The 26,072-nt window shown below is 40.2% G+C and overlaps 1 protein-coding gene across 1 annotated transcript; it reads left to right on the top strand.

The window, feature by feature from the left end:
* Positions 1 to 9,390: 9,390 nt before the first annotated feature.
* On the top strand, positions 9,391 to 25,842 carry LOC121462137 (putative ankyrin repeat domain-containing protein 19). Its single transcript, XM_041673553.1, has 11 exons — positions 9,391 to 9,632; positions 11,070 to 11,184; positions 11,349 to 11,522; positions 14,578 to 14,684; positions 16,699 to 16,836; positions 19,386 to 19,447; positions 20,297 to 20,410; positions 21,304 to 21,340; positions 22,249 to 22,360; positions 23,732 to 23,828; positions 25,688 to 25,842. Exons 1-11 carry the CDS (start codon positions 9,391 to 9,393, stop codon positions 25,840 to 25,842), a joined length of 1,353 nt encoding a protein of 450 aa, XP_041529487.1.
* Positions 25,843 to 26,072: the final 230 nt, after the last annotated feature.

Raw genomic sequence — 26,072 nt, 5'->3', positions numbered from 1 at the left:
GAGGGGTGCACCCACACACTGAGACAATGGGAATGTTCTATCGCAAACAGTCATTCTTAATCAAGGCCAATCGTGAAATAACACTGTAGCTCTCCACAGTGAGACCATAAGTTTTAAAAATCTGTATAAAGAAAGACAGAGTGTGCTGTTCCCATTTGAAACAGTAGAAGTCATGAAAGCTTTGAAGACAGAAGCCTGAAAACATGGTTAAAATGCAACGTTTGCTGCCTCAAACAAACAAAAAAATATTGCAGTGCTGGAGTTCCCAAGGAAGAAAAATATCAGGTGCAAAAGTCACAAATTAAAACATTGCAAACACACACTCTGAAAGCAGGAGGCATGCAGGTAAGGCAGGTGGCATTGCCCTAAAGGGCTCCTGCAGAGACTTGATTCCAGTGAGATGAGACACATGGTGCCAATCTGCTGTCACATACAGGTAAGTCAGCCCTGGAGGTTTCTGAGGACCTGGCTTCAGAAGGGACTGTGGTCCCCATCTCTCCAGTTGTCTTTCTGGCGATGTGATTTCTTCCACACGTGTGTGAGTACAGCTGCGTGACCCCATGTCTCTGAGGGTCTTTGTCAGAGCTTAGAAAAATGTCATTCATTACCTTTGAGTCCTCCACACAATAAACTAAATAAATCTGCTTTTCATATATTTACAGTGCCTCAGATATTTCATTAAGGTGACCACTGAGTTTACCTTCAGAATTTGAAATTAGGGTTTGGAAATTCCATACCCCAACATGATACAAATGAGAAAAAAAAATCTTAAAGACAGTGGTCATAATTTTGAGGGTTTTTTTTTCTCTAGCAATGGTGTGGGTGTTTGAAAGATTAATCTATTTATTAGCTAAGATCAAGGAGATAACAATAGGTTCTAACACAGTGAGGATAAAAAGGCAAGGAGAAAACAATGTTTGAATAATTTAGACAAAACCTGGCATCCTAAGTGAAGAAATCCACCAAGGCAGGCCAATGTTTATACTGCCTGACCTTGTTGGGTCAGCCTATCATGACTATATCTTTTGTGTGAAGAGACATTTGCAATGCCAGAGCTAGAAGACAGGGTTATGGTATCTTTCATGCTAGTGTGAAATCAGATTATATCAAGGCCCTGAAGCTGAAGGTTATGTTTACATAACATTAGACAAATTGAAAAGATGGAAAGCTCAGGCTGCTTTGTTTCCTGGAGGCTTAAGCCACATCCTAAAAACTCTTACAGAAATCCAACATGTACTCTGCAAGGCCTCAAGAGAGCTTGTAGCAAGTTTAATCAAATGATAATTGGGTCTCAAATTAAAAATATACATAATCCTAAATTGGACTTAATATGAATTTTTGGAGAAAGTAAATTTACTAGACTAAGCTAAGATCTTATTAGATGACTAAAAGCTAATCAAAAAAAAAGTCATTGAAGGGCTTGTTTTTCACTTTTCTGAATATTGTGAACAATGAGGGCTGATGAGAGGCCAAGGACAATGGTACGGGGTTTTGATCCTACTTCATGTTCTGGCTTTGTGGGAGCCTAGCCAGTTTGGATGTTCATCTTCCTAGACATGGATGGAGGGGGGGGGGGGGACCTTGGACTTTCCACAGGGCAGGGAACCCTGACTGCTCTTCGGACTGGAGAGGGAGGAGGAGATGAGTGGGAGGAGGGGGAGAAGGGTGGGAGGAGGGGGAGGGAAATGGGGAGGCTGGGAGGAGGTGGAAACTTTTTTTTTCTTTTTCTCAATTAAAAAATTTAAATAAAAAAAAGAAATCTTGAAATTAATTCCGACTCTTTTCTTTTCCTCTATTGTAATGTGAAGAACAATGATTGTGTGGTTTCTTTAAAGCTTCATCCTATTATTTTCTTTGCGTAGCACTTTAAAAACCTGACATGTAATAACTGTACATACATATGCATGATATTTAAATATGGTAATATTTTTTAACTATATATAGTGTGTCTCAACCAGACCGTATTAAGTAGCTGTGGTGGTAACTTTTGTCAATTTAACAAAGTCTAGAATCTCCTGGTAGAAAAGCCTCCAGGCAAACATGATTTGTTGGCCTCTGGGCATAGTCTTGATTATATTAATTGAGATAAGAAGACCTACCCTAAAGGAGGACAGCACCATTCCCTGGGATAGGGCCCTGGGTGACATAAAAGGTTGCAGCTACATAAGCAATGGCATTAATGGTCTCTACTTTCTGACTGTGGATGTGATGTAACCACTTACATCGTGGTGGATAACACCCTGAAACTGTGAGTCAAGATAAATCCTTGCTTCCTTGGCTGCTTTTTACAAGGTATTTTTATCACAGCAACACAAAGGGCATAAGACACTAGACTCTTCATTAGCTGGAATATTCACTCCTCTTCTGTTTGGGGAACATCAGTTGTGCTATAATAAAGCACATGTTTTGACACATGTCTAGGTACAGAGCTGAAAAAGGTATTGTGTATTTGAGATTAGTATTTACCTTAGAATTCTTAGGTAAACTTAGTGCCTATGCTAAAATACAAAAAGTGTCTGACCACTTTCAGCATCTGAAGATATGATGCTGAGATTCTGAAAATGAATACACATAAACACTGTGCACTCACTTTAAAGAAAAGGAACAATGATTGACTTTGAAATTCACAAAAATAAATAGTTCACACTATACAGTGCTTCTAAAAATGTCCTATGTGTCCATATAATGCACACTGTACAGTGTTTCAACTGCAAAGTCCTATGCACAGCACACAATGTATAACGCTTCTTCTGCAAAGGTCCTATGTGCAGTGCACACGGCACAGTGCTTCTGCAAAGGTCCTATGTACAGTGCATACTTGTGTTTCATCTTTTGAGAATTCTCTATTTAGTTCTGTACCCCATTTTTAATTGGGATATTTATTTTCTTGATATCCAGATTTTTTAGTTCTTTATTTATTTTAGATATTAGCCCTCTATTGAATATGTAGTTGGTAAAAAAAATATATATTTTCCCATCCTGTAGCCTTCCACTTCAGGCAAATGTAGCCTACAAAGTTTTGGTAGTCCCTTGGGCAACCCTGACCAACAACTCAAAAGCATAGTGTGGGTTTTGTTAGATGTTCTATAGCTCTTTGGAGGGAATTTTCATTTAAGATATATATGTAAATTTATAAGCTAACTTCTGTGCATTATAGGCATTTTAGTTAGATGGATGATGGTCTGATTCCTTGAGACTTTTTCTGTCATTCTTACTGTTATTTGTGTCCTGCTGTTCCCATCTCTATTGCTTTTCTCGCCGTCTCCACCCTGGTCCTTTTTACTTTCCTGGTTTCTGCACTTATTCCAGGTTATGCACTGATATCTGAAGATTTGAGCTAGGAGACTCCAATGAGAAAGAATATTCAATGTTTGTCGTTCTGGGTCTAATCCCCATAATTCTTAAACATGACATTTTTGTAGCAGACCAAAATGCAAGAAAATATGCCCTTCCGTGTATTTTTCCTGATTATCTCTTGATATGACCTTAGGTATTCATCATTAAACTTCCTTTCTCTCACACTGAGTTGAAACTTAGAACCAATTTAAATTGGAGATCCAAATCCTTTGGTTAAATTTCCTACAAGCTCTCTTGGTGCCTTGCAGAATATAAATGGGGTCTCCAAGTGAGTTTTTGAGACAGGACTATAAGGCTCCAGCAAATAAAACAGCCGGACCTTTACATCACTGCCATTTGGTCATTTTTATATAAACATGACTTTAAGCCTCAAGGCCTTGAGATGATTTGATTTAATGTTTTGCTAGAAAGCTACCATAATCCTGTCTTCTAGCTCCATGGCATTTAAAATACCTCTTCTCACAAAAGACGTAGGCATGATATAGGCTAGCCCCACAAGATCAGGCAGCATGAATTGGATTGGCTTGGTGGATTTTTACAGTTTTACAATGGAAAACTTCACATAACACAGAACAACAGCACAGTGATGGAGACACAAGGAGCAAACAGGGTGAAGACACAGAGAAGACCCAAAATGAAAAAAGACAAACATGAATCCAAGTGTATCAATGGCAGCACTGAGTGCAGATGAGACAAATCATCCAGATGAAGGTAGATGGGATGGAACTAGATTTAAAATCTGGATTCAGCTACATGCTCTCTCCAGGAAACACACTGGCTACAAAGATACAGACAGGTTTAGTTTAATAAAAAGCTTTCTAAAACACAAAGCACCTTAAAATGTCTATAGTAATATCAACAATAAATTAAAAATGCTGCTAAACATACGTAAACATTTAAGAGATATGAATCAGCCAGAACACTGATGACATATAGTGGTTATGAGCATGTATGTATCAAATGCCAGAGCACCAAATACAAGAGAAAAACCTAACAGAAGGAAACACATCAACATAGTAGAAACAGCTGCAGAGGCCAAAGCCTCACTTTCAGCAACATCTGGAACAGCAAGGTAGAAAGAAAGGTAAGATTCTACCAGAACGGCACAATAAGACAGCCAGATTCTTCAGCCAGATTCTTCCATAGGACTTTTTATCCCTAAGCAGTAGAAGAACACACTTCTGAGAGAAGATGGAACACTCTCCAGGTTAGACCAGGTCTACCCTGATGGGATGGGATGAATGTGATGGGGAAAATGGACAATACGTACTCTCTGACCACAATGGGTGAAATTTGCAATGACTAACAAAAGACGGAAAGTTTGTGAAAATAAGGAAATCAGACACACATTCTTGCACAACTGATGAGACAAAGAAAAAACTGAAAGGGGAGTAGAAATGTTTTGTGGTTAAACTAGTAATTGTGACGTATGCAGTGAAAGCTGCTGGGAGGGAAATGTGTAGCTGACAGCACACAGATTGAAAAATTCCTCAAACTAAGAACTTAATCCTCTACTTCATGAGAAACCCCAAACAAGCAGAAGAAAGAAATAAAACAGGGTTAGAGTAGAGATGGCTACAAAACAGAATTCAAATCTAAAGGGGATAACTGTGAAGCCGAAAAGCTGGTGTTTTGAAAACATCACATCAGAACTGACAACCATTTAGCTAGATTGATAGGGAATAAAAGCAAAAAGTAAGAAAACAGAGAAAATAATGGGACCACATCACCCAGGAATGGAAGAGGACAGGAGTCAGTGCTGCTCTTACAGAAGTGAGCGACTGTGAAGGGCTCTTTCAACACGTGTTTGTCACAGTTAGGTGAATTCTTTGAAATGAAAATTTCCTGGATATATTAATGTCAACTCTTGCGTGGAATCAGTTGTTAGTGAGGTGTGGCATTTCGTTCAAGTTACTCAGGAAGTTGTGAGGCAGGGGGATGCTTGAGCCCAAGTGTCTGAGGTCAGGCTGAGCAGCATGAAGGATCCCACTCTAGAAAAAAAAATTACAGGAAGGGAAGGTGGAGGACAGGGCACTAAATCCAATCACCACCTCCTTGGAAGAAACAGGAGAAAGAGGCAGGGGCACAGACCAAGCCCTGTAGCTACAGATGCAGAGATCTGAATTAGGAAGCTGTAAGTCAAGGTCCACCTGGGTCATCAAGAGCTGGAGGAGATAGGGAAGGTTCTCTGGGGGAGCCTACAGGAGAACCTGACTTTGCCAATAGATGCATTTTCTTTGAGCTTTTATCCTCAGAACTATGAAAGAATAACATTCTGTGGTATTAGCCCACACCATCTGTGGTGATTTATTATAGAGCCCTAGGAAGTTAGTAGCAGTTGCCTTTGCTTTCTCATTTCCAATCACACAGCTGGGGCTCCCGCAGTGTAGTACACTGTATTTCACTGACCTCTGGGTTCTAGGGCAGTGGTAATGAAGCTTAAATTGGTTATGTATCAGGAGACTTTCAGTTGGAGCATGTTTATTTCCCCAGATAATTGGAAGAAGGCAGAATTCAAGAGCCTGGAATGGAGGTCCAGAATTCCCAGAGTCCTGTCTTGGCAATCATTTTCACTAGAGTATGTCCTTACTGGTAGTTGCTAAGTGGACCCCATGGCAGGGCTAACAAACATGCCCAAAGCTAGGTGTGGCTCAGCAGGAGGATGCTCCCTAGACTTCCATCCCCAGCAGTGCAAGGAGAAAACCACAGGTCTTGCAGGGCTTGTACCCACTGTTCTCCCCGAGTTAGGAGTCTGCGTGTATGGGACCAGACACACCTGACTGCGCTTTCTTGCCTGGCATTGGATTTAGGGTCCAACTCCATTTTCTCATCAGCCTTAACTTCCCAGCTCTGTGCACAGGGGAGGACCCAAGGGGAAGGAAAGTGGAAGTGGTGCTGACCATGACCCAGTTCGGAAAAGACTCTACAGCATTCAATGTATAAAGTATTCATGGCTCTAAAAGCCTTTCCAGGAGTTTGAAAGTGTTTTCTTTGATCTATATGGATCCTGATTGGAATTCTTACTTAGCCACTTTCCAGCTCTGAGGGAGTTTTAGGAAAAGTTATGTAACCTCCTGGATTGTCACTGTGTTCACTTCCAAAGTGATTTCTTATCTCACAATTGCAATGGGTGGGGGATTAACAGAAAGAATTTAAAGGACCAGTGTGGTGACTGGGGCGCAGGAAGTGCTCAGTGCTGATGAGGAGCACCATCAATGTTACCTTTCTTGCCTCTCTGAGGGCTCATTGCTTGATTCCACCCCATTCCTGAGGCTCACCCCTTTCCTCAGGTTTACAGGATAGGAGATGGCTATGATAGGGCCAATCGGAGCTCCTTCTACAATTGCCAGTGAGCAATTTTGTGTTTCTTCTGAGGCTCCAAATCACCACTATTTTGATTACTTGGTGTATTGGTTCCGTTTCATGCATACGGTGGGACTGGTGAGCCTCCTGGATTCTTCTGAAGTTCAGCATTAGCACTTGTTTAAAATAGCATTTATTTTGTTGACTGTGCTATCCTGTAGTGGATTCACAAATTATACATAATTAAAGGCCTTTTCCATGTACGTTTTTCATAGACACGTTGTTTTCTTGTTCTGAATTTAAATCGAGTTGACAGCTGCAAAGAGGTCTGAAGAATGTTCATTCATGCATTTCTGTGTCAAAAAAAAAAGACAGACATCCAGTCTTACATAACTATGTCCAAAGTACTCCCTTATTTTTAGGGCAGAGCGAGGTAATGCATTTTGCAAGCAAGAAAAAAAAATCTTACAATAATTTTTATAATACAAGTTTTTAAATACAGGATAACATCCCAATTGGTGTTACTGTTTATACATTTTTAAAAAACAAGGAATTTCAAAAATTTTATTGTATTCCAACTTTCTAACATATTGGCTGTAAGAATGTCTTCTATTTTATGCCCTTTCCTGATGGAGGAAGGTCATTGGCTAATAAAGGAACTACCTTGGCCCATTTTATTGGTTAGGACGTAGGTAGGTGGAGTAAACAGAACAGAATGCCAGGAGGAAGAGGAAGTGAGGTCAGACTCCAGAGCTCTCCTCTCGGGAGCAGACGCCTGAGAGAGACGCCATGCCCCGCTCCCGGGATGAAGCTCCGACCCAGGATGGACATAGGCTAGAATCTCCCCAGTAAGCGCACCTTGGGGTGCTACACACAGATGATTAGAAATGGGCTAAATTAATATATGAGAATTAGCCTAGAAGAGAATGGGCCAAGCAGTGTTTAAATGAATACAGTTTGTGTGTTGTTATTTCGGGCATAAGCTAGCCAGGCAGGCGGCCGGGGTGCTGGGAACGCAGCCCCACTGCCCTTATTACTACACTTTCCTCCTTTGCCTCACTGGGCAATGGAACCCAGGGCCTTGTACTTACTAGCATGCATTTCAACACTGACCACATCCTAGCCCTTGTCCCAGACTCTCTGGGCAGCCCCAGTTAGCTTCAACTACAAGACACTCCTTCCTCAGTCTCCTAAGTGCTGAGATTGCAAGTGTGCATCCTAACTCCCACCTGAGCATGTTTTATCTATTTATTTTATTTGCTTTTAATTTAGGGATGCAGGGATTTATTTACACTCATCCAAGGCTTGACAGAAGTTCGTTGCGTAGCTGAGAATGACCCTGAGCTTCTGAAAGCCCTGCTGCCACCACCAGATTAATGGGGTTATAGGTAAGAATCACGCTGCCCACGACACCCCGTTTATACAGCGCTGCAGACTACGCCTAGGGCCTTTCACAGGCTGGCTAAGTGCTCTCCCAACTCAGAGACACCCTGGGCATTTAGAATTTCTTTTTAAAGTATTGATGTAAAGTGACGGAGGACAATATCTCCAGAAAAGTAGGAAACCACCTGTGGTCACCCTGCTTCCAGACTTGGCATTGTATGTTTCTGTGACTCCCAGAGAATTATGCACCTGATTCTGTTTTCTTTCCATCTGTGGACGAAGAAGATGTCTAACTACAGACCCAAATTCCTTGCTCCCATTTGAAAAGCTCAGGGACCCAAGGATAAGCTGCCGAAGTAAAGAAAAGCCTTTGGTAAGCGGGTAAAACGGATAATGTTTTGAAAGTGTTAAGAAGGAACAAGGAAGGTGAAGGTGGGAAGAGGCGCCTCGCTGTTTCACCGTTAGCCTGACCTTCCTGCCCGGAGCTGCGCCACTCATTCTGACCACATCAACAACATGGCTAAACAAGAGCCGATTCCTAGGATAGAAATATGAAGTAATATCCAGTAACAGCCGGGGAAATGTGCAATTCCTATTAAGAATTATTTTATTAGTTTTTTCCCTCCCCCTTCTCTCATCTTTGGTGTGTGTGTGTGTGTGTGTGTGTGTGTATGTGTGTGTATGAGTGTGATATGTATGCATAGATATCTGAGAGAGGAAAAGCCCCCATCTCTAAACAAGAAGTTATTCCCAATTGATAACTGCTCTTAAAAGAAAAAAAACATTAGTTTTTCTCCAATGGAGTCTCGCTGTGAATAAAAACCATGTTTAAGGGCAGGCGGGCTCCATGCCAGTACGCTATACCAACACAAAATAAACTCAAGGTCGGTTTGGGAGGTTCTTTGTCGCACAATGCTCTGTTGGGGCTCTTTGTCTGTGTAGGTCCTTGTGGTATATATTATGATGTCCAGTTCTATGTTTTTACAGATTTTCTCTGAGTGTGAAATTTGTGTCTCTGCACCTATGAGTTTCCTAGTGCCTTTTCCTTGGCTCTGTCTTCTGTCTGCCAGCTCAGCACCTTCACCTTTGTCTCAGAGATGCTACCGGTGTCAAGAACTGCGAGCGCTCTTGCTCTTCTGTACAAGCTAGCACGTGCACACTGTGTTTAGAAGTGTTGCTTGGCAACCATGCTTTCCCCAACAGTATAAGGCTCTGGTTGGGAGACGGTTAAGTCTCGAGCCCCTTTGTGCAAATGTTGCTGGCGAGTCTTGTTTTTTTTTTTACTAAGACCTAATATTGGATTGGGGGACCAGAAAAGATGAAAATTTGGGAAGGGACGTAAAGCCAATGGCCTTTGCCAAGAAGTTCTTTAGGGTTAGGGAAAAGACACCTTTAGGTTTCTGTGATGGTCCCCAAATGACTGTCTCTGAGTTTCTCTTCGGTGAATATCCCAACTATCCAAAATACCATACAACATACAGACCCGTGGGGCAGATCCACCGGGTTGCCGCGGAGGGAGATGCGGGCCGGATGGAGATTCTCATCATGCTTGGACAATGCAGCGTGTTCGACAGGGACCACAAGAACAGGTGATGGGGAACGGAGGGCAAGTGTCTACCTCGTGTGCTGCCCAGCGTGGGAGAAGGTCTGTCTCCTTACTTGGCTTCCCCAAGAGCTCGGGTGGGCAGTGACGGAAGGGGGTCTGCCGGTACTTCTGGGGCTCTGCATCTGACACCTGTACTCCTAGGAGGGGTCCCGAGTTGCCAAATAGGAACTTTAATTGCTCCCCAGACTCCTTCTGAGTGGTTCAACAGAGCTGGCAGGCAGAGATCTGCCAATTGGGTCTGCTGTCGTCAAACGCCAAAGTACTGAGGTCCCAGTGGCTGGAGAGTCGCGGCTTTCACAGAGACCTAGTATTGGTTGGGGTCTGGGGGTGATGTAAATGAAGCCTGTGTTCTATTCACAGCATACACACGGATCTTTGGTGTCACGTTAAGAAAAAGGACACGTGTTGAGGTGCTCGCACCACACGGAGATCTTCCATGCTGATGGGGAAAAAATAGCAGTTCCTCTCACTTCTTTCTTCCTCCTTCTCGTTCTTCGGTTTCCTCCTCATTTCCTTCTCTCTTTTCCTTTTTCTCCTCCTCTCCCCTTTCCTTTACCTCCTCCCTCTTTTCTTCCTCTCCCTCTTTGTCCTCCTTTCCCCTCCTATTCCTGTGTCTCCTCCACCCTCTTGACCTTTTCTCCTCCTTCCCACTTCCTCTCAGGGGGGACTCTTATAACAGTGTCCTAAGACCTGCCATCTGTTTATGAAGCAGAGCTAGAATTATTAGAAAAAAACAGATGCAAACACAGAGATTAATAGAGGACACTCTTTCCGAGGGTAGGCAGGTCAGTCAAGGGCTGTGTGCAAGAGAATTACCTAGATATCCTTTTTTGTTTCTAATTTTATGGGTTAGGAAATTGAGGCACAGGAAAAGTGAGAGGTACCTAGAAAGTGTCTTAGCTCAGAGCAGGATTAAACCCAAGGGGAATTTAATTCAAAGGTGATTTCTTTCTTTCTTTTGAATGAAAAATGTTTTTTTCATGCAGTATACTTAGATCAAGCTTTCCCCTCCCCAGCTGCCCTCAGATACGCTCCATCTCACCACCTACCCAACTCTATACCCGTTCTCTCTTTAAAAACCAAACTAAAAAACAACCCCCAAACCCCAAGGCACACACAAAATGAGCCCCATAAAAACATGAAAATGGAAACCAAAATATAAAGCAAAACAGCAACAATACAATTAATTTTCTTTTTGACAAAGAAAGGAAAATGAGACAAAAATCATTTTTATCCAGCCATGCTGTTTTTCTGTCCAAACACGCTGTTCTGGGTGATTCAAATGAGCAACCCTATGGCAGAGCACTTGTCTAGAGGAAGGAGATCATGTGATTTATCCATGGCTCACCTATAATTGCATGAATAATTGTGGATTTTGAGACAGTGCTCTCCACCATCAGAAAAACTCTCATTTCCACAGGACAGCTTTGCATTTTGCCTGTGTCTATGGCCGGCTCCCAGTGGTGAACATTCTATTGAAAAACAATTGTGAGATCGATGCTTTTGACCAGAGACAAATCACACCTCTGATGAAGGTAGGTAGCAGGCATTAATTTCTGCATAAGCTAGGTGTGATCAAAGCGCCTGTGAGGGAAAGAACGCTACCTCCATGGACAGGTAGCTTGCTGGTGAAAGTTGTGGGATGAATTCCTTGAATTCCTTGAGCTTGACAAGTCTACTTTTTTGTTATAAAATGCAGTCTGTCCAATGCTGGAAACAGAAGTGTGCGGCCGTTCTCCTGGAGCACGGCGCTGATCCGAACATTCGGGATAGCAGCGGCAACTGCGCGCTGCACTATGCTGTGTACAACGGGCACGAAGACATGGCCGCATTACTGCTTGAATACCACGCCGATATCGAACAAAAGACCAAAGTACAGTTCACCGTATTTTAATCCTAAAACATCTGAAATACATGTTTTGATAGTGGCAAAGCTGGGGGGAGGGAGGACATTTTATATCTAGAAACCTAAGCATTTCCTGAGTGAAAATACTTGGAAAGGACTCAGCTGTAGAAGCGGTGAGTCTAACATCTGTACTTAGAAAGAAACATCTGATGCACAACTTTCTTTTATACATTTAATGTGAAATATTTGAGAATCTGGTGGTGGTAAAATGTCCTAATTTTTATCTTTTTCCTCACCATTTCCCTTGACCTTTCCAAAGCCGCCTGAGTAAACAGCAGAGTTTACTTCGGGAATGGCTCCATTTTAAAACCCGAAGACAACAAAAGCACTTTTGTAAAATGGAAATCGTGATGCTCTTGACAAGCTCTTGTCAAGTGGCCTAAGGCTGAAGAAGAAAAGATGAGAAGGGAAATTAATCAGAAATATGCATCTGGAAATTAGAATTAAATGAGAAATTTAATTCTGAGGGAATAAAGCCAGAGGAATTAAAAATAAATCAGTTATTGTGTGCTGATATGGCGTTTCTCCATGTTGAAGGTAGTAATTCGTAGTTTGAGCAAGAAAACCATTTAAGTACAAACATGTCTAGGGATCAGTTGGGGACTCTGGAGAAATGAGACTGGTAGTAACTAAGCAATAATTATGTGGAAAACTAGAGGAGGATCAAACAGTTTGCTAGTATATATTCTGGAAGAGGCATCCACTTAGGTAAAGACTATACCCTGTCCTCAAATCTACCATTGCTTGCTGGGTGAGAGGCTATTTAAGTTTGTTTTTTTTTATATTGAAATTTTGTTGCATTCTGAGTAATGAGTTGGGTAACATGCTTCCTGTTTTTAGTGATTGAGTCCTTTTAGTCAAAAAACTTTTAGTCAGAATGCTGAGGAGAATTATGCATATCCATATAGATGAACTGAAGTTCTGTTTGCATGGCTCTAATTCTCAGACATAGTTGTGTGGATTTTGATTCAGTACATCTAATAAGTAACCGGCATGCATCTCTGAAAACATTTCCTTGGAATGTTCTGAAACAACTTCTAGCTTAGGAAAGAAACCCTAAGTAGATAGCTGAAACATAGGTATTCCTGGGTTCTAAAATCATGACATCTCTAGAGGATCTAGAATTTGACCAGATGTTGTTAGATGCTACTTCCTGCCAATGTGTCTTTCCCAATAGTGCTGCCCTAACTTTCCTTTTACTTTTGTGTTGAGAAGCAAAATATGGAGCATTATTTATTATCAAGTAGTTTCATTTCCATCGCTATGACAAAATACCTGACAGAAAAGCAACTTAGGGGCAAAGGGGTTTATTTTAGTTCACAGTTCTAGGTCCAGCATTTCTGGGAATTCACTGCATCGGATGCCTGAGTTAGCTGGTCCCGTAATCTCTATAGTGAAAAGCGGAGAGAAGGGAATGCATGGATATCCACTTGCTCATGCAGGGCTTGAATTCTTCACTCTTCTGCAGTCCTGGAGCTTCTATCTAGGCAATGGTGGCAGTCACAGTAGGCTGGGTCTTTCCACATTAATTAAGACAATCACACACACAGGCCAACCCAGTGTAGGCACTGAGATTCTCTTTCTGGGTTGAGTCTAAGTTGTGCCAAGCTGACAGTCTAAGCTAACTATCACAATCAGCAATGACTGCTGACTTACAGAATAAACCACTTTTCTTGTAGCCATCAATAATAATGTACTACTTAGAAGGTCTCTGACAATTTAGTAAGTAGAGGATGTGTTTTTTAAAGGTTTATTATTCAAGTTAACAGAGCCCAAGATGTGAATTACAAACAGGGTTTCTCTATCAGAAGATGGGAAACCATGAATCACCTTGTCACTTAAAGAACAGTTGTCTGTCGGGCAGCCAATCTCAGTGAAGGTGTTCAGTTGATAGAGCCCTGGCATTATCAGTCTGGCATTGTAAGCACACATGCACACTTATGTGCACGCGCGCGCGCACACACACACACACACACACACACACACACACACTACGAAGTCCACAGGAATCATTTAACTTCATTTTCTATGTGACTAGTAATTATTTTGTGAAACCAGAAGAATTGAATATGAGAGGAATATAAATTATCAAGGGCAGGAAGAACTAAGTATTACAAAGTTTATTTATTTATTTTTTTCGAGACAGGATTTTTTTTTTTGTAGCTTTGGAGCCTGGAACTCACTCTTATAGACCAGGCTAGCCTTGAACTCAGAGAGATCCATCTGCCTCTGCCTCCTGAGTGCTGGGATTAAAGGCGTGTGCTACCTCTGCCTGGCATTTTTTGTTTTTGATTACATTTTGGGATATTGATCTTTCTAAACACACTTGCTTTGTACAGAGTCCCTGGAAAACACCCCCCTAGCAACAATGAAAGCACAGAGGAAATGGGCTCAAAGAGGCTTTGGCACACTGTTAATTTTCTTTGTGACTTGAATCCACTGTTAAGCTTTGGGAAATCTCTGCAAAAACCTGAACTTCACATTGCCCCCTAAAGAATTAAGCCCTGTCTCTCCTGAGACTTGTACTGTTGGGTGCCCATGCAGAAGGCAGCCATATTGTCTTAGATCCAAGTGTACTTACTTTAAAATCTTGCTATAAAAATGAAAATTTGGCCATCGACTCACTAACTTATGAACTCCTTTGCCATTGTGTGGGGTTTGATTTCTTGATGTAAAGAAGATTCAGCCCCTATCCTTAAGAAGCTTTTAGCTTATATGGGAGCAATCACATGACTTCAAAGAATAAATGCTGTAACAGAAACAAATATTTGAGGTAGAAATATAGGTTTGAAGTGGGCACTGGGAAGGGTTAGGTTCACGTGAACACTCTTGGCAGGAGAGGAGATGTCACAGAAGGGGAACGGAGGAAGAGAAAGGCGGCACTGTTAGAAGGAAGGATGGCTTAGCCCCTGTGGTTTCATGCTTTTATCATGTTTTTATTTGTACGGCCCTCTAGAAGACCTTTAGGTAGGCTGAAAACATGTACCTTTTTGAATTACAGATTGTTTTTGTTGTTTTGCAGGATGGGTTCACACCACTTTTGCTGGCACTCAGAGAAAAGAGGGTAGAGGTGGCAGAATTTTTAGTCAAAAAAGGAGCAGACATACATGTTGTAGATGACATGCAAAGGTAAAGTCATTTGAACATCAGTAGTATTCTGGACTAGTAACCACCACTCAGTTCAGAAACATGGCTGGTTGGAGGAAGAGGACTAACTCACAAGAATACAATGAAGACATCGACACGGGCATCCGTTTGGTCGGTTAGAGAAGAAAGCAATTGTTTGAAATGAGCTGTATAAATAATATATATCTTTTATTTGTGCAAGCGTGTCTCTGTGTGTGAGTCACATTGCCTCATAGTACTGACTGAAGACTGCTATTTGTAATCTGACTTTGTTGGTTGTGTGATCTTAGGAACTTATGCGCTAAATGGGTTTCATTTGTTTTCAAAATGTACCAACTGGAGGCATGATTTTTTTGATCCACAGTAAGATTGTTAACCATCTAATGGTATTTCCTTTTTTATTTTTAGGTTTTCTTTTTACTTATTTAACTTAATTAAAACACTTAGTTAACTCTTGAGAACTTACATCATGTATTTTGATTGTGCTCACTTCTGCTGTCCACCTTAACTCCTGTCTGTTCATCCCTCACCTTCCTGTGCTCACCTCCGCTGTCCATCTTAACTCCTGTCTGTTCGTCCCTCACCTTCCTACCCTGACTTTGCGTCCTCTTGTTTAAAAAAATGAATAACATATCTACTCCAGGTTGTGCTGCCCATATTCTTCTGGTGGATGTGGTGCCATCCACCAGAGCTTGGTTGACATATCGGGAGCCACACCCTTAAAGACATCTGACTCTCCCTCCCCTAGAAGCCATCAGCTGTCAGCAGTTCTTTAGCTAGGAGTAGGGGCTCCCTAACCCATGCTAAGAGGTTGCGAGTAATTGGCTTGACCCTGTGTAGGCAGCCACAACTGACCTTGAGCACAGCAGACTTGCCATGCCCAGGAGACACTGCTTTATTCAACTCCTTCTCAACCTCTGGCTCATAGAACCCTCTTGCATTGTCTTCCTGATGGCCCATAAGCCTTGAGGAAGGGATGCGATGTAGATGTCTCGTTTTCTGTGGAGGTCTCTTCAGCCACCTGTTCTCTGCATTTTGACCAGTTGTGAGTTCTGCATTAACCATCATTTACCACACAAGAAAACTTCTCTAAAGAGATCTCAGATTTTATAGTCTTCACACTTCCTTCTTGTATGCTTTAAGACACTATATTCAGCCAAATAGGAGTCAGAAGTTACAGGGTGCGGAACGGCTCCTAGAATTACTTTTCTTTGTAGAATATTAATGTTAGGTTATCTCTAAGTGAATATTAGTTGTTATTACTAAATGCTCATTTTCCCCTTTCCCTTCCCTGATTTATTTTAACCATTTATATTTACTTGCCATTGGAAAGGAGATAAAAATGTTAATTGGATAAAATTTATTGAAGATAAGTCATAAGTGAATGATAAAAGGGGAGACTTCAGGTTCATTCAAGACTGGATTCAATTCTCAGTCTATCCAGTTGCTTGGTATGTCATCTTCAGAATGATGCTCATGGCCAAATATATCTCCTGATGTGAAACAGATGGTAACACCCTTGATAAGTGGTTATAGGGTTTATTTACATATTTCTTAGTTCAGTGAACAGTACATGGTTATCGATATCATTAACTGAGAGCACTATGAATTTTATCATCAGTACTTCCATATTACTACCATTCTAAGCATGCACATAGCTTTGAGTTACTTCATCTTCAGATAATTAAGAGCAGTAATATATTCCATTAGTCTAGGAAAATGTGAACTCTTCCTTAACTACTTCAAATGCAAGACCTTAACATAGCAATTTGTTTTTTAAATGTCAGGAGGTCAGGAATTCTACTAAAAAGTAGATCAAGGGGAGAAGATATTTATTCTTTATCTTAGGAGATAGCCTCACAATGAGGAACAGTTGTGGGTCCATGATGCTTTGTCTGTTAGAAAATGGTCAATTCTAGACAGGCAGGCGAGATACTAAGTCGGTAAGACAAATCTGTGTAGATTTAACTAATTTCATTTATTTCATAATAGTGAATCTGTCCCTCTGCTATTTCAGAAACACCTTGATGTATGCTATACGATGTGGATCAAAAGATATAGCCATGTTACTCCTTCAAAAAGGCATTGATTTCTTCTACAAGGATGTCTTTGGATGGACAGCGTTACGCTACGCTGTCGAAGGTCATTGTACTTTGTAAGTATTTCCAATAACATGTTAATTACAATTATATTGACGTTCAACATCAAATGCAACTATTACATCGTCTGCTTGTGGCATCATTGCACTGTGTGGGTAGTTTTAGAATGACAGTGACTTAGCCATTGTGACTTAGTTGTTGGAAGTGACTTAGTGTTGGAAGAACTATGTCACTGTGGAGGTGATAAACTTTGAGGTTTCATATTTGCTCAAGCCATACCTGGTGTCTCAGTTCAGTTCACTTGCCTTTGGACCAAGTTGTAGAATTCTCCCAGCACCATGTCTACCTGCACACCACCAAATGCCCAGTCGCCATGCTCCCCACCATGGTAATGGACTAAGCCTCTGAAGCTGTAAGAGATTACCTCAATTAAATGTTTTTCTTTATAAGAAAATAAAACAAAAAAGAGTATTTTTGATTTTTTTCAAGTAGCTGCTTGGATCTTGAAATGCCCAGTTCAGTAGACAGTTGTGTTGCTTTCCTGGGGGAGTTGTCTTCTGTACCCTCCTCCTTGACTTCTCAGTAGCTGGAGGGATTCTTAGGTTCAAGGAAGCCAATTTTCTTCGAAATGTCAGATGGAGAGGAAGGAAGAGAATAACCTATCATTCTTTGTTTCTGTTGGTTCCATCACTATTAAAACATGCCCTGAAATTTGATAGCAGTTAATCTTAGCTACCATGTTGTCTATACTGAGCCAGACTTCTAAGCCTTTATGATAATATACACTCAGAACTGAAAGTTACAGTATCTCAAGTTCATGTGTACTTGTGTTTTTAAACTCAGCTATATTCTCAATCCACACTCTTCTGGCAATGGTACTTTCTTAGCTTCTACCACGTACATTGTTAGCAATCTGACACTTCAACCCATTCAGCATCTCACATAGAAACCACCTGTTAGCTTAGACCTTTGTGATCAATTCACATTGAGAAATTTGTGTGTCTTTCTGATGACAAATATGAACTGTATAAAAGTTCAAATCATGTTGCAGAAAAATCACAAGGTTCCTCTATTGACTAATATCAGACCCTGTCATATACTTCACAAGAGGCCCTATCATATCATCTGTGCACCTTTTTCTAGGTGCTTGGATGTCCTATATCAACCTGTCTAGGGTTACTGTTGAGTTTTTCTTGGGTAGGCACTCAAATGATTCTCTCTCTCCTTTTGTCTATAGTAGTATCAATTTCCCAAGTTATTTCAGTCCTGGTCTCATATCTACAGAGATTTTTTTTTTTAAATTCTTCCTCACAAGAAACAGCTAAGCATGTCTCTGGATCCAAAGAACAGTTGAACTTAAGAAAGCAAGACCACATTAGCTTTTATTAGTATCTACATGCAAAAGAGAGTTTTGTTTTATGAGTCATTTGGAGGTAAATACGATGATTTAAAATAGGCAGGGGAGGATGAAGAGGAAAGCGAAGAATCAGGTCTTGGAGTGGATTCACTCTCCAGTCATTTGATCAAGGAAGTAACAAATCATGAAGTACTTAGTGTCAAACTGTTAAACAATTCATTTTCTCTGAATCACAAGTCACAGTACTAATTAGCTGATAATCAAAACGAGGGCTTAACATTTCCCAAACAGTTGTAATATTTGAATCTTCCACACATTTGAAGTTTAGAAAGAACTCAACATCAGAAAATACTTTGCTGTTTTATTTCCCTGTACATGTTTTAATACTATCCAATAAAATCTTAAAAGAAACTCAAACAGCACAATCCTTATTTTTTCCTTTTCACTTAATGTCTGTGGGGAACAACTTGTGCAGTAGTTGATAGCTGTTAGTTATGGAGTGGGAATGCTTTCTGAGATCAGGGTACTTCACTGCTTGTGAGCCGATCCAGTCTGTGCCTTAAGCTTTATTTCTCTTATTTAATGCATTTTTTTACTTCATTTTTTCTTCTTCGTCATAGGCTTAATTACAAGATTTAGAGCCCATAAATTTCAAGCATGGAGTAAAAACTTCTAGTAGATCCTCTACTATTTTCAGTAATAGTCTCTATTTAGAGACAGGGTTTCATGTGCCCCATGTAGCTTGAGTTTGCTATGTGTCTGAGGATAAATTCGAACCTCTTGATCTTTCTGCCTCCACCTCCCACAAGCTGTGATTTCAGGTGTGTGCCACTATGTGATGCTAGGGCTGGAACCCCAGGCTTAGTGCTTGCTAGAAAATACTCTGCTCATGGACTTATGTCCCTAACCCCTGTAATATTCTTAAGAATCAAATATGCAAAATGTTTTTTAAATAAGTGATGTAGGAAGTCTTAACATCTAGTGGTTACCTGCTAACTGGGGTGTGGCCTCTTATACTATACATGCCGATGTAGAGCACGTGTCTGGCCTCTTTTCCGGCCTCACTGTTCTGGTTGTGGAATTTGTTTTCTGATCTCTGTTCAAACAGAGTATTCTGATTTGTGATTCTACCCCTAAATAAATAACCATCTATTTCTCAATTCTGAGCTAGTGAGGGATTTCTTTTAAGTGTCCATCCATAAATAAGTATTAAAATAATAATTGTATTTATTATTTTTCACATGACAGTAGACAGATGCTTCTGGATTTTGAGGAAAACATACATAATAACAAAAAAGATAATGAACCAGGTAAGTCTTATAACGACCTGCTCTTTGCAGTCCTACCATACCCAAAAATGTCGAACTAAGAAAGCTTTCATTAAAAAGAGTGGAAAAATGCATTTACCTTTATTTAATTTTTTCTGGATAGTCTACAGTATGATCTCAGGTAATAATTACATGAGGGTTACAATAAGAAGCGTGACCTTGTCTCAAAAAAAAATCATGTGCAGAGTCATTGAGGAAAACCATGATATTGATCTCTGGATTCCACATGCAAGTGACATATGCACACAGACAACCCCCAAATCCATGAATATGTGTGTTTCATGGGAGAGAGCAAGAGCAAGTGTGTGTGTGTGTGTGTGTGTGTGTGTGAGAGAGAGAGAGAGAGAGAGAGAGAGAGGCAAAGACAGAGGGAGAGAAAAAACCAGAGGTAATCAGCATCTTTGTTTTTGTGGAACTAGGAATTGATTCCAAGATCTCCTGCTCTTTAGGTAAGAGCTATGTAATTAACTTTACCTCCAGTCCCCACTCCTATTTTTGCTCATCATCAGACGTTATAATGACAAGGAATTTTCATGTAAAAAGCCATATGTATTTATTAAATATGCTTGTTTTCATAAGATTCTTGTCGAAGAGGTCACACTGTTACATAACTCACAGTTTTTCAGCTCCAGGACCAGGTAAGGACAGAGCAGTCTGGTATTTATAAACATAAAGAAAGATGGCTTTGGGTTTAGGACCATTTCTTCATGATGTTGATATGGCCTAGCTGGTCTCCAACATATGAATGATTGGGGAACTGTCTTGATGGCCTCAAAAATCTGGACCCTGCACTCTGAGGCAAGTCCATTCTTCTGCTCTGCTGTCACGTAGGGCATGCTCTGCCAGTAGAGGCTCTAGGCTTCCACCTCCTGGTGAAAGATCTGGGGTTGCCCTTACTTCCTGATCTACTACCTGCCAGGATTGTGGCCACAGAGGAGGACATTGGTGAGGAACTTGGTGCCTCTTAGGATACTCTTTCTTCAGGGACCCTCAGACACTTTATTTACATATTTTTTTCCATTTTTTTTATTGAGAAAAGGAGAAAAAAAAAACAAGTTTCCACCTCCTCCCAGCCTCCCATTTCTCTCCCCCTCCTCCCACCCTTCTCCCCCTCCCCCCATAAAAATGAAAACATTTTTATGCTTATGAAAACATGCCATGGGCATGCACATGAATCAGATTCAGGATGTGAAAGACACAAAGAATAAATACAAAGTAAAAAAAGGGTGGGGGGAGATTAGCTAGAACAAGCACCACACAGGGGACTCTTAAACTCTATTAGCATGTGGATGGTCTTTGCCTGGCCCTTGCACCTGGTCCCCTTTTGTATTTTGAACCCGACCCCGGCAGGATGTCATGTCCTTAGATTAGTGTCATTGGGATAGTACAGTCATCCCAAACTGAGAAACTCAATGGATTACTATTCTGTTCTAATAAGATAATTAGATGAAATTAGGAGTGTTCAGGGTGGTATAGCTGTAGATTATATTCCCCTATTCATGTTCCTCATGCTGTTAGTTCAGATATATCATGCAGTTTGCTTGACACTCTCAGTTGACAAGATAATGACCACATTTTAGGTTAGTCTCATACTAGTTTCTTAGGATTATGGTCATTGTACACACACCGAACTTTCATAAACTTCACACATTTTTCTTACTCCTTGTGTTCCATAAATATTAACAACAGAAATGGTCTTAATGCACCGATTGCTCCTTCAGCTGTACAAGATTGTCATGGTGTGTTTCCAAATGAATGTTCTCTAGAAAGTCTGAGTCATAGATTTTTAATATACTTTTCTTCCATTTGTTTAAAACGCATTTTATATTTTTATTTAGTAGAACAAATGGATTCTGGAAATGACTCATTGGCCAGGTAAGTTTTACATGTTGATAAAATCTGTATGTTATCGAAGTGCTGGAATGGACAGATGAGAAATAAATATTTGTTTAGCATTCTACTCTAATATATATGTATATAATATATCTAAATATAAAGCACAACATCATGCTTTATATTTAAACACTGTTCTTTATCATATTTCTTACAGTAGACATTCAAAGTATATGCTATGATAGCTCTTTATTCTTCACTAAGTAGGCACTGTAGCTGGGATCCCATGCCTATGATTTGACTCCTATTTGGCTTGGCTCCCTCATTCACGCTCTTGCTTATCCACAGGTTGGCAAGGACCTGGGTAGCCCTGAGATCTTGATAAACTCTATGTCAGATCAATAACAAAAGTCAAGTTTATATAGGAGCTCCTTTAGGATTTTCTTGACAAGTGCAGATACACCCCCAACAATTTTGATAATTTTGATCTAAAATTTTGATAATCACAGTGCCAGCCAGTACCCTGTCTTGAGTATCAGCAATTGTCTGGTACACCTTGCTTGGATGCACTCTGGACAATAGGAACATGCCGGGAGAGGATGTTCTTGTCGGGGAGTGAAGACTTTATCCGTATGCATAGCACGTGATACATATTATATTTAACACCTTTTTAGAGGATACTTGGAAATTAATTTCCCTACTTACTGATTTTTCACTTTTGTTTCTTCTTTAAGCTTCTATACATAGTTCAATGACATTTTTGTTTTACCTCCTCTTTCTCTTCCTCTTCCTCCTCCTCCTCTCTCTTTTTATGGTGACAATAACCTTTTCTCTGTAAATCAACTTCTCTGTTTTCTTCCTTCTTCCTTTGCTTCTGTTTAAAAAAATTCGGTCAACTAAAATTTTCAGAATTGTGCCCACCCATATTTGCTGCATAATTTGCTCTATAGGATTTCCGGTTGTTCTAGTCCCGGGCTTCCCTTGCCTGTCGTGAAGGAAGACGAGTGTAGCTGTGACACCAAGGTCAAATGCCCCTCTGCAGAGTGCGCTTCCTTGCCCCAGGTTTGCTTTTGTTTTACTCTTTAGGTTTAGTAGTGGTCCAGATGCCATTTCAGCACATGGAAAGTCAATCAGCAGAAATAAGATTGTGAGCAGCCACAGACAGCAATTGTCAATGTGGCAATCAGTGAAAAGGTCTAGCAACTACTGGGAGGCTGTGGGGAAATGGGGTGAAAATACAGAGCCCAAGAGAAATTGTATTAGCAATAGGCTTCCAATAATAGAGAATATTTGACATTTTGTCAATGATTATTTGGATAAACGTAGCTTACTGTGACTTTTATATTAACATGACTGATAATGGCCAAGTGAATCTTTAATATACTCAGTGTGTTATTATAGTAATCAATTTCCATGATGCCTTTAGGTTCAACAGCACAGGGCATCTAGCAGAATTGTTTTCTTTACATTTTAAATTTATCTTTTAAAAAAATTCATGTTTCTTGTCTTTTTGATTTTTGTTATGTTTTCTTTTAAGGACACTTTGAATTTTGGCATTCTGTAATCTTTTAGAAGAGTGTGTCCTCTATTTTTTATCTTTGATTCTGTATTTAAACTGTAACAGTATTAGAAATGTGAAAATCTAGAACTTAAACATCTGTTTCTCAAAGTTTGAGTTATAGAGAATATTGGGCACTTTCTAAGCCATTTTATGAGGAGTGCAAGGAAAGCTGCTTATGTGGTCAAAGTTGTTATGTTTTGCTTCAAACAAAGTCCAGTTCTGGGGGGGATGTGGGGGAGGAGGGGAGTTGGGAGATGGGAAGGGAGGGGGAACTGGTGTAGGTATGTAAAATAAAAAAATTTAAATAAAAGAATTGCATTTAAAATCCAGTTCTAAATGCAGAAACTCATACTAATCACATAGCAAAAGTTTAATTTCATATTTTAAAAATACATTATTTTTTAGGCTATAAATACATCATTGCCCCATCCTCTTTCCCCCTTCAAAGTCTCCCATGTACCTCCCTGCTCTCTGGGGAAGACTGTTTCCCCCTCTCTCAGCATCCCTTGGTTGCCTGTGTTTAAGCATGCACATGTTTAAAATGCCCCCTTGTTTCCAATGTGGAATCTCAGAGTTAGGAGCTATGCCTGTAGCTCCTCTCTGGAAGTATGCACACAAGTAAGAGTCTTGCCTATGAATATTTTTCCTACAAATTGCCTTGTCTGGTTTGTGGGATTGTTAGCCCTATAGAGTTTGCACATAAAGCCACAAAGATGGGCCTGATGTAGAGAGGCATGTATAAGGTTCGATACTGAAACACTGAGATTTTAAACACATCCCCCCCTTTTTTGTATAATTGCTTAGAAAATGACCAAGTTACATATCTTCAAGTGATAAAAATTTTATGCAACTAATTTTAATATTAATTTTAGCAGAGTATCTCTGAGAGTGCTCCTCTGAGCTGTGCTGGCAGTTTATCTTCGGCTATAGACAAAATATTTGAAAATTCGGCAAGAAGAAAAGTGACAGGTATGCTCCTTATTTCACAGAGGTCTCATTTTGGAGAATGTGGTTTATAACACGAGCATTGGTAATCTAATAGCCAAATACTGGAATTAATTAGGAAAACTTAAGCGAGCTTACTTCAGATGACTTCAACCCATGTGTGTTCAAACCAAAGATGAGGTTATTGCTGTTCCTTTGCAAAGTGTTGGGTTGACGGAACACCAAGACGTAGGAACCTTTAGTCTCTCATTCACCTCTCTGTAATCACCAGGCACTAAAGAGGTATGTCAGATTGATACCAGTTATCAATAATAATAAATAATTGAAATAGAAGAACATGCTATTCAAAATTTAAAATCATTGTTATTTTCAGTTGTTTGTTTTTAAAGATTTATTTTATGAGTTCTTTGTGTGTGTGTGTATCTATTTGTGTGAGTAAAGTACCAGTGGAGGCCAGAAGGGGCGCTGAGTTTTCTGGAACTGGAGTTATAGACGGTTGTGAGATACTAGTGGATTCTGGGAGTTAAATTCAGGCCCCCCTGCATGCTCTTAATCACAGACCTATCTCTCTAGCCCCTACTATTTTTAATTCAGGGATAAAAGAATTTGTTTAATCATAGAATTTTCACAATACATCCTTACTGTGCTCATGTTTTTCCCCATGAAAATCTCTTGTCCTGCCCAAACCCTTCTCTTGGTGTTGTTCTTCTCCGAGAATAATACTATCTCTACTTTTATGCCATTTATACATATGTAAGTTACACAGGAGATAAAATACGTGAGATTTGCCTTTCCGAATGTGTCTTATTTAATGTACATTAGCTGTCCTTCAAGCAGTTAACACAGCTTCACACTATTCTAATATGGGAAATGATAAACTTCATGAGTTCTTTTGTGCCATACCAAAATTGCTATTTTTATGACATTTTGCACAGATATTTTTCTGAGTATATTTTACTAGTGGATTCTGGGAGTTAAATTCAGGCCCCCCTGCATGCTCTTAATCACAGACCTATCTTAAATTCTTAAATTTCTGTTCGCATCTGTGTGTCTGTGTGAATGTCTGCCATGTCTGTGAGGGTGCCACCAGGGGTCAGAAGACAGCATTTGTTCCCCTGGAGCTGGAGCCCCAGGCAATTGTGAGCCACCCGAGGTGGGCACTAGGAACAGTGCTTGGGTTCCCTGGAAGAGAGGGAAGTGTTTTTAAACACTGAACCATCTCTTGAGAGATGAGTATATGTTTTGTTTAGCATATTCCAGTTGTGTTGCTGCCTGGACTTGTAATATTTCTCCAAATATTCAAATCATAGAGTAATAGTTGGAAAGCTAAGAATGAGAATTAGTTCTGTCCTCATTCTTTATGAGCATATGATTGGTGTTGTATAAGCATGGAAACAATTATATTTCCTTTTGCTTTTTAGCGTGGACTGAGAAAGATTTGTCCTTAAAGGTAATAAGATTTTTATTTTTGTCATGAATCATTAAATATGTCCTGTGACATATATAACATTTAAATATTCTTCTTTAAAACCTATTTAGTCTGCCACTGAAGTCAGAGAATCTGTGGCCACTGAAGTCAGAGAATTTGTGGCCACTGAAGCCAGAGAATCTGTTACAAATGAAGTAACAGAAAGAACAGAGCTGCTACCATTCCTACCAGGTACATTCTGCAAAGTGGATCACTTTAGATAGAAATAAAATGTATTAAATGCTTGCAGAAAGTGCCACCCTGATTCTGTTTTCCCCCAAGTTGACAGTACGACTTGATATAAATGCAAATGTTATGTTAGCACCCATGTTTTTAAAAAAGAGTATTTATGAGGAGTGCAAGATAAAATTTTTAAGTGTATGCTCAATGAGGTGCTTCCACTTTTGTATTTCAGTGTCCCAGGCTTCCAGTGTGGGGTCTCTGCCAGAAGGATTTGCAGAGGGAGGTTCTGATACTCGTGTGATTTCTCCACAGTTTAAAGATGCTGTTTGGAGAACCGGGTGCAGTGCTGCACGCCTGCAATCCTCGATCCGGAGAGACTCTAACTAGACATCCATTTTGCTCAGGAGGTTTCCGACTAGTGTGCAAAAAGTAGCATATCAAAATCAAGAAAAACAATTTTATTCCTACTAGGGGAATCCAGCCCATATTGAAGTTTGGATCTAAAGTGTTTTTTTTTTTTTTTTTGTCCCTTTTTTGTATCTGTGAAAGTAGTCCTTTTATTCAGTCACGTGTCGTATTTGTAAACACAAATCACTAATTACAATTTCACATGATTG

This window comes from Microtus oregoni, unplaced genomic scaffold (genome assembly GCF_018167655.1).
Source record: "Microtus oregoni isolate MIOR12 unplaced genomic scaffold, Mior012 000024F_ref0000369, whole genome shotgun sequence".
Lineage (NCBI taxonomy): Eukaryota > Metazoa > Chordata > Mammalia > Rodentia > Cricetidae > Microtus > Microtus oregoni.
Note: the sequence above shows the minus strand (reverse complement) of the source record. Positions and strands in the feature narration are given on the sequence as shown.

Excerpts from the sequence above, each read along its gene's own strand:
- LOC121462137 (XM_041673553.1), top strand. The coding sequence starts at position 9,391 with ATGGCCTTTGCCAAGAAGTTCTTTAGGGTTAGGGAAAAGACACCTTTA. Across the intron at positions 11,185-11,348 it reads AAATCACACCTCTGATGAAG|TCTGTCCAATGCTGGAAACA; the intron begins GTAGGTAGCAGG and ends TATAAAATGCAG. Across the intron at positions 16,837-19,385 it reads GTCGAAGGTCATTGTACTTT|TAGACAGATGCTTCTGGATT; the intron begins GTAAGTATTTCC and ends TTCACATGACAG.